Below are 13,959 nucleotides of genomic sequence, written 5' to 3'. Positions count from 1 at the left end.
TCCTGAGGCAAAGAGAGAACTCATTAGCTAATAACATACTAAACTAGCAGCTCATAAATCTGCCTCAGTTCCACTATGACCAGATAGAATATGAAATCTACTCTGCCTACCTCTTTCTAATAGAGGAAGTGAAAACCAGTTCAAAGCCCCTAAGATTAAAAGGCCAGTTGGAAACAAGCTGGATGTTTTATACAACCAGATAAATTTTGCGGACACCCAGATGATTGTTTGGTCTCTCTTCCATCCTTTGCCTGAAATTTAATCTATGGCTTTCACAAAATGGGAAAGTAAAACTAGATCAGCTCCTCCATTGGCATCAGTGGGAAAATTTTATTCCTTACCTGGGATAAACGATATCCTTTAGCCCCATCTGCCAAAAACATAATCATGGTAAAGCTGTAAAAGTGGGGCAAGTTAGAGTGCCACCTTCAAAAGAGCCCTTTCTTCATTGACAATTAGATTTTTGTCAGCTCCCTGTATCTTATGGTTATGAATATGTCTTATCATTATTCACATGTTCTCTCATTGGAGCAAAGTTTTCCCGTGTGAAAGGACCTCTGGTATTGCTGTTGCTAAATTTCTGTCAGAATGATTTTTCTCCACCTGGATAACTCCCCTTGCCCTGTCTGATTGAGTGGGTAAGTGGACTATTAAATTTAAAACTGAGAAACTTTCAGAGGAACTTGTCTTTCCATGGTCCAACATAAGAACATTCAAACCTGTAGAGAATTTTTATGTGCTTATTTGCGTTAAACTGATAACATATGCTGGGGAGCAAGATCTCAAATGCTACAGAGAATAACAGTTTTGCAGCTCCCTTCATGTATTTGAAATTAAGGAGAGAACATGAAGGCTGATTACATGGAGATGGGAGAAAGCAAGGTTGAGATTGGATTACAAGATAGTTAACAGGATTATGTGCCCTCTTGAGGGTGGTTAGCCTTATTTCAAAAGTGTCTTAACCTAAATTCACAGAAACAATGGACAGGCCTTACTTAAAGCAAAGATAAACCTTTTACTAAAGAAATTATAGGCCTGGGGCATGACTACCAACCATGACCCGCCCAGTTAGGAATTTATGATCAGATCACCCTGTGAGGTTACTGTCCATAGAACCCCTTTTTTTTTTATCTACACAAGGTTTTACCTTTGGCTTTTATAACTCTCTGAATGTCACCTACAAAGGCATATCGACTCTTCCTCTATGAGATAATTCCTGGAAGATCCATGAAAATCTCATAAATGGCATGGCCTATAGAAGATTCCAATTTGGTCAATTCAGATATTCTCAAATATTGCAATAGACTCATTCACTATACCTACACTTATCAATAAGTTAATATTGTTTTTCCTCCTGTCCTCCCATCTAAATTAGTCCACAGATAAAAATTAGAGATTTTGTTCTCTGTAAATGACACTATCAAAAGGTTAACCTTGAACCTCATCAGAAGAGTTCATATCTGCAATTCCCAATTCCCTTATCTGGAAACGACAGCACTGTAGGTCTGATCCTCTACCCCCACACTTTCTTTGGACTATCTTTTGTCCACAGTAACACTTGTAAACTCCAGGAGGGCCCTGCTTTTTTCATTAATAATACACTTTATTTTTTTAGAATACTTTTAGATTTACAGAAAAATGAGCAGATAGTACAGAGAGTTCCTGTATACTTCTCACATACACACATAACATCTATTGAGGAAAGAAAGTCCAAACCTGTAGAAAAATTATATGAGATTACTTGAGCCAAATTTGAGGGCATGCCCAGAAGCAAGATCTTGGTGGGTTGAGAAAATGCTCTGGAGAATGGTAGTTTTGCAGTTCGTTTTTATACATTTAGAATCATAGGAGAAAATGTAAGGGAGGTTGCATTGGTGGTAGTTTAAGGAGGTGGGAGGAAGCAAAGCAAGGAAATCTAGGATTGGCAAAAACTAAAATGGAGAACTACATACTTCTTTTACATTGGTGGGTACAGGATAGTTAACATTTAAAAACAATGAATAGAGATGGAATGTGGGCAACAAAATAACAATGAGGACTGTGGATGAAAAAGAGATCTTATAACAAAGCTGACAAGTCCAGCGATGGAAAGTAATCTCACAGGGTAATCTCATCAAAAATTCCTAACTGGGCAGGTCATGGTGGGTAGTCACGTCCCAGGCCTATAACTTCTTCAGTGAAAGGTTTTTCAGCAAGCCTTGACCATTGTTCTCGTGCATCTAGGTTAACACACCTTTGAAATTCTAGAATAATTTTCTTTTCCAGACCCCCTCAAAGTGTAATCACCCTCAAGGAAGCATATAATCTTGTTAACTATCCTGCACCTCACTTTCTCCCACCTTCATGTAATTTCCATTACATTCCCTCCTTAATGCCACAGTTATAAACAACAACAACAACAAAAATGCAAAACTGTCCTCTAGAGCATTTGAGATTTTGATTTCCGGCAATGTTATTGGTTTGACTCAGATAAGTTCTTATAAAAAATCTCTACAGTTTGGACGTTCTTAGAATGACACACTATAAGCTCCTATTGCAGTGGTCTCTGCATATCGCAATAGCGCCCCTGAATGAAGTCGGCCTTACTATTCTTTAACAAGTGTCTTGAGTAACTTTTAACGCTTGAGAATTAAAGATGAGTCATCTTATGTCACACACTTGAAACCATGTCAACTTCACTGTCCACTTATGACAGGGCATTTAGCCCTGGTATTCTCAAACGCTGAACCATGTAGCCTGTAAAAATCCATCCCTTGGATAATTGGCCCACCTATATACTTTATGAAACTCTCCTGCATAATGTGTTTTAAATAATAAAACAAAATAGCCAAATAGTAAAAGGTGTGCTTTCATGTAAAAATTCTCATTACCTATGCAGCTACTTGCTGAGTCAGAGAGCTGTATTTTATATTTTGACAAATATTCTAATTACCCTGCAGAGAGGTGTCTCTGACTTTTCCTCCCACAGCAGTGTTTGTGACTTTGATGATGATAATAGTAACAACAGTTCTAAGTATCAAGCAGTAACTACGAGTCAAGCCTTGACCTACCATGAGACATATAGTGTTATTTTCCCCATTTTGTTTACAGGATTTAATGAGAGTCCCTTTTCTCAAACTGCAGTCCCTGGCGAGCTTGCTGACACACAGAAGGCTGGGCCCCACTCCCAGAACTTTTTAATCTCTTTTGGGTTGTTGCTCAAGAACTGGTATTTTTAATAAATTCCCAAATGATGCTGATGTTACTGGTTTGAGAAGCACCGAATTAGAGCAACATTTACTGCTAGCACACAGATCCCGCAAATTAGATATAATGTTCATTTTCAACGTGAATCTAGGTCTCTGGGTGTTGAGAAGTGAAGAGGCTCACTCACCTACACCCACAACAAGCAGAAATGAGTCTTTTATAGACCTCGAGGGCAGGTGGGACTTGGCGCCAGCGGTCACAGAAGTCTGCGGCCAGCCCCTTTAAGAGGAAACGCTCGCAGGGCAGCTGGGCCAATGTCATGGAGAAACCGCAAGGTCCTCTGTCGTCCCCAACTGCCCAGCCGGATGCTAGATGGAAAGCACGCAATCCCGGAGGCTGTGCTTGTGCGTCACCGGCTGGCGCAGGGCCAATGACAGCCCAGGAGAGTGGCGTTTCCTCGGACCGGAGAGGTGGGGGCCGGAGAGGTGGGGGCCGGAACTTCCTGCGTTTCGGCCCCGAAGTCATTTCCCTGGCGGGTCTGTGCTCCCGGGGCCGTGGCGCGTTGCAGGCGTCTTTTCCGGACCAGGACCCTCCTCCGCGCCTTCGAACGAGCCTTGACCGCCGTGACGCGAGGTCCCCAGGGTCCGGACTGGCCGCGCGCTCTCCGCGGGCCCAGAGTGGGCGCCCCGGGCCCAGTGAGCCTTTTACACCCGGGAGACCGAGGCTAGGAGTGCGACCCCCAGCCCAGCTCACACCTCGCCCAGTGCAAAGCAAGTAGGTTGAGCCCACGACACCCGCCTCAGTCACCCGCCTCGATGGCGGCGGCGTTGAGGCACCAGGCGCAGGTGAGTATCGGCTTCGGGCCCTCAGCCGCTCAGACCCCCACCCGAAGGACCCTGGCACCCGGGTGGAAAAGGTGGGTGTGGTCTACGGCTCTCGGCCTTACTCATAGCTCTGCTTTTGAGTCTGGGGGCCTAGAGGAGAGTCACTCCTGGCCTAGGGTCCTGAATCCAGGCCAAGGTTTATAGAGCTGTTCTTATTTCTGAAATTTAATGGGATGAGGTAGGAAAAGGTTTCCTAGGCCCAGGGGCCAGTGCAGATGCCTGGTCGTGAGATTGCGTTGGGAGTGTTCAGAGAGCCGGTGGGCTCAAGTCAACTCTGGAGTGGCGAGGTGAGGAGCTGGGCCTCTATTCTGATGGTGTTGGGAGCCACAGAAGGTTCAGAACACAGGAAAGTGATCTGACTCAGGTCTTATCCCTGTGGATGCAGAATGGAAAACTGACTGGGGTGAGGCTACTGCAGTTGTCAAGGTAAATAGTGCAAGTGGTTGTCAAGGTGAATAGTGCAAGTGGCTGCAGGTAGAAGTGATTGGATTCTGAGCCTGTGTTTTAAGTAGGGCTGACCAGATTTTTTTGATGTGGAGGGTGAGAAAGAGAAGGGATGACTCCATGGTTTTTGGTTAGCAGATGGATGAATGAGCCATCAGCAGAGATGGAGAAGCTGCTTGTAGGAGGAATTTTAAGTGGAAAATAGAAGTTAGGTTTTAGACATGTTGAGCTCTGATGTTCCAGAGACCCCTGAGTGGAAGTGAAGAGTGGGCAGCTAGACACACAGTTATGGCATCCTGGGGAGGTATAGTTCAAGTAATGAGAGACCAAATACACAAAGGGACAATGGTCAGACCATATATAAAAATAGAACTTTGGTCCACAACCCACAGCAACCTGCTCAGGAAGCCAACCTGCTATAAGTCAGACTTGCGGGAAGTCAAATTACTATCTCTAGTGACAATCCAGGAAGATAAATAACCTCTGTAACAACTGGCCCCAGTGGCCAGGGCTTGATTAATAACTGGCAGCCTGTCTAATTTTTCTTCCCTCTTCCAACTTAGGACCTACTAGAGAAGGTCAAATGTGCACCCTAGGCAATCACATAGGCTGCCTCGCTTCTAGTTAGCCTGCCTACAGCTACACCATGCCAACGGGGCCCGTCCGAAGCTGTCCTTTCATCCACTCTAAAGCTTCCCCATTCCTCTGCATGCCTTCGAGTCTTCAAAACCTAAGCAACATTAGCTGACTCCTTTCCTATACCAAGCCCACAATAAATAGGCTTTGCTTTTCTCACTTGGTTGCTCTTAATTTATTCCGCAATTAGAAACATTCAAAATGTGGCATCTGGTGTGTGGACAAGGGTGTAGCTCTGTCTGATTTAGAAGGGTGACCCTACAGGTCCTAGTGGCAGTGACATTAGAGGGAACGAGAAGGGTGGGGCCTGAGAACTGAGCACAGGGCTTCTTGCTTAGGGATCATCGTTGGCTTGTTTGGCTTCATAAAGACAGATGAGGAAGAGTGGTGGTGGCTGCGGTGGTAGCTGTGGGGGGGGGGGGGGGGTGAGGGAAAAGGGGGTCTGGCAGGTGGCCAAATTTCCCTGGGGACATAGAGATAAGAGAAGTTCTGAGGGTTAATCATAATGGTAGTAATATTACAGTGAGGCTTGGGCTGGTGCTTATTCCCCATCGTTCTCACCAGACCCTTGTGGTAACTCTGAGTGGGGCCTGTGGATTTTCAGTCAGGCTGAGAAATGAGATCAGTGGCAAATGGGGTCAGCTGGGGGAGTGGAGTCACTAGACGCAGGGTAGATAGGGGCGGGAGGACCAGAGGGGTTGGTTTTGGAATGAGTGTGACTGATGAAGGCACAGAATGTGGAACAGAAGACGAAGGGGCCCTGGGGATCTGATTCTGTGTTGTTCTGGGTGGCTTAGATTGAAGCCAGGAACAGGGCCAGCTGAGGAGGCCCCCAAATCAATAGTGGGTATTGTCCTTGGCAATGGGAACATTGAAGGTCTGAGGCAGGATGGGGTCATGGTTGCATTTGCCAAGAATTCTCTGGATGCTTTGTGCAGAGTGACATGTAGGGGATCATGGAGATGGCTGTGATGGCGATGCAGTGGTGAGGTGCAGAGTTTGAGGGAAATACAATCCAAAAATGATATGCGTTAGAGCCCTGGTACTGGGGATTATGGGAGAAGAATGAGCCCACGTATTCATCTGGGAAGGATGACATTGGTGACATTAGGGGAAGGGATCCACGGAAGAGGGGACTGGGCCCTGCACTTCAGGCCCAGAGCTTATCTGGTGTCTCTCTGCCCACCTGCCTGTTGGTGCTGTGGGCTGACCCAGCAGTTATATGAAGCTTGAGAAAAAAGCACATGCCAGTGGAACCAGGGCCTGGGATCTCCTCTGAGTTGGGGAGCTGGAGAGGAGGGTTAGCAGGGGACAGACAGGGAGTCCTGAGGAGAGAAGCTGATCGTGGAATGAACTGTCCCCATCATGGCAGGTCTGTGTGACCTTTGAGGACGTGACCATTTACTTCTCCCAGGAGGAGTGGGGACTCCTTGATGAGGCTCAGAGACTCCTGTACTGCGACGTGATGCTGGAGAACTTTGCACTGATAGCCTCACTGGGTAAGGCCTTCACACTCAACCCGGGTGTCCTGAGCTCTCTCTTCCTGTTCTCTTTTCCCAAGAGGTGACGCTTTCCTTTCCACTCCAGAACATGGGCTTTGCTCCCTTCCCCACTTCCCTGGTATATGTGCTGTGGGTTCCAGAGCTGAGCTTTGCACAGAGTCCCATCCTATTTCTGAGCAGCCCCAACAGGTGTTGTCTCAAAAACCTGTAGGGAAGGGGCCAAGAATGAAGAGTCTGGAAATCAGCTCAGTGGATCCCAGCTGACTCAGCCACTCCCTGTCTGGGTGACCGCCCAGATGTGTGACCGTTCTGTCCTGTTCCTTTCCTTTAGCTAACATTTCCTAAGGCCCGAGTGTCAGGAACACTAGGCACCAATGTGGTCAGTATTTGCTGTGACCACTGGATGTTCCTGCCAGACCTCACCTGTGTGTTCTTTTTTTAATATTTTGTTTTCTTTCCTGGGGTCTCTGGTGGGGTAGTTCACTTGGGCAAGTACTAGCCATTTACTTGCCCTGTCTTTTCCTTAGGACTTATATCTTTCAGGCCCCACATAGTTGCCCAGCTGGAGATGGGGGCAGAGCCCTGGGTGCCTGACAGAGTGGACATGTCTTCAGCCATGGCTAGAGGGGCATATAGTGGGCCTGGCTCTGGTAAGTGGGAGATGCGGAACATGTGACATTGCTACTGTCTTCACATCATACCTGCAACTTTTTTCATGTTCATCCTTGTTTTGGTGCCAAAGCCTATGGCTGTATCTCTATTTTACCTTTTCTTTCTCATTCTTTTTGCTTTTTTTCTCCTCTCTTTTTAATTTTTTAAATTTTATTATTTTTTAAAATTTATTTATTCCTTTCACATTCTTTTTTTTTTTTTTTTTTTAAACATATAGCACCTGGTCTTCCTAGGTGGTCTCCCATGCAAGTACTTTCCAGGCAGGACCCTGCTTAGCTTTCGAGGTCAGACAGGATCGGGCTCGTTTAGGGTGGCATGACCGTAGACTGCTTTCACATTCTTGACACATTGCCCACTTGTCATTTCTACTCTGACTTGGGGCCCCTGGCTGCGCCCCACCTTTCAGGCCTCCAAGTCTTACTCTTTCCACAGCTCCCTCTGCGGCACTCTCCAACAAGGGCCTACACTTAATGTCATGAGATGTGCACATTCCCTTTAATAGTCCTTGAACACCAGCCACCCAGTTGCAGTCAGATTTTCCTGAGCCTAGACATACCCTTCTGCACAGGCCTTGTGTGCTACAGCAGCCAGGGCATTGCTGAAAAGGAGAAGTTGGAGACCCTGCCTTTCCACCCATACTGCACCCTATCCTTGTGTCCTTGGTCCTAGTAAGACCTCTTGTGTTTTGTGACCTTGCAAGGCAGAGCCCGGCAGAGCGGGCCATTCTTTACCCTGACCTTAGGCCTCTCATCTTCCCAATAATCCCATGGACTCATTCCTGGGTTAGACATGCATTTGTGATGGGGCTGTTTTATTTTATTAAACTTAACATGAACTTCACCAGCATTTCTCTCCTTTCAGACGCTTGCCGTGGAATGGAGGGTAAGAAGTCACCTTCTGAGCAAAGTGTTTCTGTAGAAGGAGTGTCACAGGACAGGAATCCCAAGGCATCTCTATCTACTCAGAAGGACTACCCCTGTGACATGTGTGGCCTACACTTGAAAGACATTTTGTATCTGGCTGAACACCAGGCAACACATCCCAGTCAGAAACCGTACATGTATGAGGCAAATGGGAGAGAGTTTGAGTTCGGTGCAAACCTTCACCAGCAAAAGATGCAGCAGGATGTAGACAAGTCTATCAGAAGGGAGGAGGGTAGGGCCTCCCCTGTGAAGAGCTGCAGAGATGACACATCTGAGAAACCTTTCGCATTCAGCGAGGGTGGGAAGGACTTTGTGGCCACATCTGGCTTTCTGCAGCATCAGGTCCCTCACAATGCAGAGGAGCCACAGCAGGGCACCGAAGCTGTGGAGGATTTTCACACTGTGCAAAGTCATAACAAATGCAGTGATGTTGGGAACACTTTCAGTAACAAACCCACACTTGATCAACACCAGAGAACCCACCCTGGAGAAAGGCCTTATGAGTGCAGCAAATGTGGTATGTTCTTTAGCCACACTGCTGGCCTCTTACAACACCAGAGAGATCATAATAGAGGAAAGCCTTATGAGTGCTGTGAATGTGGGAAATTCTTTAGCCAACACTACAGTCTCATTAAACATCAGAGAGTCCACACTGGAGAAAGGCCTTATGAGTGCAGCGAATGTGGGAAATTCTTTAGCCAAAGCTCTAATCTCATTCAACATAAGAGAGTTCACACTGGTGAACGGCCCTATCAGTGCCCTGAATGTGGGAAATTCTTTAACCAAAGCTCCAGCCTCAATAATCATCGGAGACTTCACACCAGTGAGCGGCCTTATGAATGCCTGGAATGTGGGAAAACCTTCAGACAAAGGTCTAATCTGAGACAGCACCAGAAGGTTCACAAACCAGACAGACCATATAAGTGCAGTGAATGTGGAAAAGCCTTTAGCCAAAGGCCTACCCTCATTCGGCATCATAAAATTCACACTAGAGAAAGGAGTGCAGAGAATGTGCTACCTCCTTCAATTCAAGAACACACACTAGAGAGAAGCTCTGAGAGTAGTTTTTATAAGGGAGCCATCAGCCAGAAGTTGAACCTTGTTCATCCAAATATTCACACTGGGGAGATTCCCTATGAATGCTAGATATGTTGGAAGCTTTCTGGAGCTAAATTGCATTTTCAGACCATGGACTTTACCAGAGTTTTGTCACTGCTGGTGTTTGTGGCAGAAGCCATCTCAGCTCTACCCACTGGCAGGTCTCTAGAGTGTGTGGCAGCTGCTTCCTTGTGCTTAGGGAAGGCAGAGCTCTGTCCTTTCTAAGAGAGAATGAAGTAGCCTGTGGCCATTAGAGTGCCTCATTCCCTTCCATTGCGACTGGTTTAGCTGTGCTCATGACCCATCTCTGGCCGTGAAGACTTGAGCTGGATTCTGCTGGCAGCTTGCTGAGGTTTCCCTTTTTCAAGAACATTGTTGATCTCATATGATGCTCATGGTGAATTTACCCAGCCACTGTATTACCCATCCAAACAACTACCTATTTTAGATTGCTCTGGTTAGGTGATAATAAGGGTCTTATTGATAAAGCCACCTTTAATCTTCTGTGTTCTGATCACTGTGTGTAATGGATTGAGAACAGAATTAAGGGCTACCAAATGAACAGGGTTTCCAAATTTATTGCCTCAGAAGGAACAGCAGGATGGCAGAGAACACCTCTCAGTCCAGATTTGGCTTCGTTTGTATTATGCAAGACCTCCTAGGTAAAATCGTAGAGCTTTTGGCCTAATTTGGTCTGAATTAGCTTGTTTTTTTGTGGACTAGAAATTACCCTGATGGGGGGCATTTATGACAAACTCCAGTGCATCTGAGAGCAGCACAAATTAGGTCCCTTTTTCCCAGAGAATGCCTCATGTTCCATAGCACTATTGGACAGACTCTGTTTACCTGGCACCTGCCAAATAGCCATATACCTTGAAGTCTAACATCTGGTTTACAGGTGTCTCTAACTGTAAGACTTACTGGGCCCAGTTGGGACCATAATTTGTACAGAAACACTGGGCAGGAGGTGATAACAGGGAGTAAATGAGACTACAGCAAACTAGAGGGAATGTACCTGTTCTAAAACTGAATCCTCAAATGTTCCCTTGAATCTGACTGTGCAGAATTCAGGCTTTACAGAAATTTTCAAGGCCTCCAGATATCTGTCCTATGAGTAAGGTCACTGGCAGAGCAAATAAACTAAAGGTTTTGTGGATTACTGCAGGCTCACTGCACTATTCATCTCAAGGTCATTTCTTAATAGGCAGGAAAATGGTGACTGAGAGGAGGTAGATCCTGTACTCTAGGGATAAAGCATTTGTGACAGCCTTTTTTTGCTGCCAAAACAAGTAGAGATAGTCAATATAAGGTTGCCAAATCTTCCAGTTTTCTAAAATGAATGGAGATCAGATTTTTATGTGCAACCATTTCTTTTAATGCTTTGTTGAGATAAAATTGTTAGCCAATAATTGACTACACATTTGATGCGTACACTTTGATAAGTTTTTAAATGTGTATATACTCAGGGAACCAACACTATAGTCATGATGAACCTATTCCTCACCCAAAGCTACCTTGTGCTCTTTATTATTCCTCTTTGCCTTCCCCAGGAAAATATTAGCCACATCTCAAGGAATCTGTTGATTTACCTTTTTTCACTATAGATTTGTCTTTTCTACAATTTTATACAATCAAAATCATAAAGTATTCTACTTTTGGTCTGTTTTCTTTCATATAGCATAATTATCTTGAGACTTTTACATGCTGTATGTATAAATAGTTCATTTATACATGCATGCTGAGTAGTGCTCTATTGAATGAATCCACCATATTTGTTTGTTTTATTTTTTAAATTAAAATTCTAATAAAATTTACCATTTTAACTATCTTTAAGTGCACAACTCAGCGGTATTAAGTACATTCATATTATGTAACCATCACCACCATTCATCTCTAGAACTCTGAAACTCCACACCCATTAAATAATAACTCCAGATTCCCCCCTCCAACTTCACTCTTTGCATGTGGATATCATCTTACAACTGATTGATCTTAGCATCCTTATTGAAAATCATTCCATATAGTGAGGGTTTATTTCTAGGCTCTTTTCTATCCCATTGGTCTAAATGTCTTTCTTTATGTGAGTATCTCACTGCTTTCATTAATGTAGCTTTGTAGTAAGTTCTGAAATTGGGAAATGTAAGTCCTATGACATTGATCTCTTTCAAGATTGTTTTTAGCTATTTGTGGTCCCTCAAGGTTCCACATGAATTTTAGGATAGTTTTTTTCTGTTTCTGCAAAAAAGTTATGGGATTTTGATAGGGATTGCATGAAATCTGTAGATTTCTTTGGTAGTATCGACAACAATCATCCAACTCATGTACGTGGGATGTATTTCCATTTATGTCTTCATTTCAGAAATGTTTTGTAGTTTTGTAGTACAAGTGTTCACCACCTTGGTTAAGTTAAAGCTTAAGTATTTTTTCTTATTGATGCTATTGTAAAAGGAATTGTTTTCATAATTTCCCACTCAGATTCTTTCCTATTAATGTGTAAAACTGTGACTGATTTTTCTATGTTGGTTTCATATCTTTGCTGGATTCATTTATTAATTCTAACAGTAATTTTGTAGAGCCTTGAAGGTTTGCTGCTGCATCCAGCAGTAGTAAAGCCTGTAATGTCCAGCGCGGCTCTGGAAAATATACCTGAGTGGGAACGGTGGGAGATGAAGAAAAGAAAGAAGACAGAAACCTGGGATCGGGGGGTCCACTGTCCACTGATGGTGGACATGGCACAGTTTCATTTTTGCAAGCTGCTTTTATCCAAGAACATACAATTGCTGGCATAAGCAGTTTCTCTAAGGCATAGCAATACTGTTTCTTCTACTTCTCTGAAGCCATATCTTATGACCTTCAGCTTGTTTGTCTGCCTGTGGCTACATTTGTACTATCTTGTTCTCAGAAGGAATTTGTGGAGGCGAGGCAACCCTTGGTTGTCCTTGCAGACTGCAAGGACCTTGTCAGCTTACAATTCGCTCTCCACATCTCCCCCTTTCCTTTTAGCTTGAAGCCACAATGCATGTCGAGCAATATAGGACTGTGTTATTTGTCATTGGAGGATTTGGCAGCTGACTGAAAGGTACAGAAAAAGACAGCTAGTAAGCACAAAATCCCCATCAAAAACCAAAAACTGTCTTAACATATTAAATGGATTAAAGCCTTGTAAGTTATCTAACAAATCTTTAACTAGAGCTTGAGGATTGATTATAGTATCTTTTGCATTTTGAATGTCCAAAATCTCTTGGTGTAAATTATGTAAATCTAAGTGCGAATTGTTATGGTGCCAAATACCTTGCAAAAGAAGTCTTTGCCAATTCCATTGTGGCTGGTTATAAATCAAATTAGTCACACAGATTCCCTTATAGGCAGCATGACAGCTTAAACTCATCCTCTTCTCCAAGGCTTCAACCTTATTTCCAATCTGAACAACAACCGATTCAAGAGCACTCAATTTCACCTCCAATTTTAAGTCAATATCTTCTTGATTTTTCTTGGCCATGGATATGTTATGGGCTAATTCATTTACAAAATTGGCATTCTGAACACTTTGTGACAACACAACTGCGGCGGTAACTGCAGTGGCTACTAAAGACACAAAGGCTACTAAAGCAGCAATAACCAGTCCTATAATTCTTTTGTCCCTGCTCAAGGCAGATTTCATTTCTAACAGTTTGAACACCGCTATCATCATACCAAGGCTTCCAATTTTGTTGGTAACATTATAAAACTAGGTTGATTCAAAACCAATAGATATGACCCTTTGTTATGAGGATTTACACAATTAGTTAAATTATAATTGACACAAGATATATTAAATCCATTCGAAGCATTTGTTTGTAATTGTCCAATTAAAAAGGTTGCAGAAACACAGGCTTGAACCCCATGGCAATGCTTGATGTTCAAATCTGCAGTAGATGAATCAGACAGATTAACGAAGTCCAGGGCTGCAAAGGCATACCACAGGTTCTTTTGAATGTGTCCCTTTGGAGTGGTCATCAAAGGGGCTATGTACCCTCCAGGTGTCATCATACACCATCTGTGGCCATCCCGTTGTATTATGTTCCAAAGGTAGAGGATGAGCACATTCTTGCCAATTCACTCATCCTTTTAACTCCACTGATGTAGTATTGGGACAATAAGGTATCCCAGGAGGATGCATTGCTGGCACCACCCTAGTATCATTAGAAAGTCCAAGAATAGAGAGTTGCTACAAGTACTTAAACTTATGTCCCATGGTCCATTGAGATTAGCAATATTAGCACCTCCCTTTCCCCCCACAGCAGTCTTCAAGTAAGAGTCAATTCTCAAAATTCCTGTAACCTAAGTACAAGTCCCCGCACACACTGATGCAACTGATGATACCCCTGAGTAATTAAAATTCACCTATTGTGGTTTTGTATAACCATCAGGATGGCTCCCAAGAACCGTGTGTCATTAACAAACATAGACACATTAACATCTTCCTATGTAACGATGTAACACAGGAGGATTGGGATAATATGTACAATAGTTTTCTCCTCTAACTATACTTGTACAGCGAGTAAAGCTAACATAGCCACAAACAGCTGGTCAGGTGTGACAGGCAAACCCTGGCATCAAACCATGTCCTGCTCT

General features: G+C 43.9%; 1 protein-coding gene across 3 annotated transcripts; it reads left to right on the top strand.

Moving 5' to 3' along the window:
* Positions 1-3,685: 3,685 nt before the first annotated feature.
* On the top strand, positions 3,686-11,862 carry ZNF792 (zinc finger protein 792). 3 transcript variants are annotated; one of them, XM_006919855.3, is made up of 4 exons: positions 3,686-4,031; positions 6,565-6,649; positions 7,180-7,302; positions 8,186-11,862. In XM_006919855.3, exons 1-4 carry the CDS (start codon positions 4,002-4,004, stop codon positions 9,391-9,393), a joined length of 1,446 nt encoding a protein of 481 aa, XP_006919917.1. In that variant the 5' UTR covers positions 3,686-4,001; the 3' UTR covers positions 9,394-11,862. The 3 variants fall into 3 exon arrangements, with proteins under 3 accessions (XP_006919917.1, XP_006919916.1, XP_015451103.1); XM_006919854.3 differs by having other exon boundaries at positions 6,523-6,649; XM_015595617.2 differs by lacking the exon at positions 3,686-4,031 and having other exon boundaries at positions 6,519-6,649; positions 7,196-7,302.
* The last annotated feature ends 2,097 nt before the right edge of the window (positions 11,863-13,959 follow it).

This window comes from Pteropus alecto, unplaced genomic scaffold (genome assembly GCF_000325575.1).
Source record: "Pteropus alecto unplaced genomic scaffold, ASM32557v1 scaffold9, whole genome shotgun sequence".
NCBI classification, from domain to species: Eukaryota; Metazoa; Chordata; class Mammalia; order Chiroptera; family Pteropodidae; genus Pteropus; species Pteropus alecto.
The sequence above is the reverse complement of the archived record's forward strand: the minus strand, read 5'-3'. Positions and strand labels throughout refer to the sequence as shown.

Excerpts from the sequence above, each read along its gene's own strand:
- ZNF792 (XM_006919854.3), top strand. The coding sequence starts at position 4,002 with ATGGCGGCGGCGTTGAGGCACCAGGCGCAG. Across the intron at positions 4,032-6,522 it reads CGTTGAGGCACCAGGCGCAG|GTCTGTGTGACCTTTGAGGA; the intron begins GTGAGTATCGGC and ends CCATCATGGCAG. Across the intron at positions 7,303-8,185 it reads ATATAGTGGGCCTGGCTCTG|ACGCTTGCCGTGGAATGGAG; the intron begins GTAAGTGGGAGA and ends CTCTCCTTTCAG.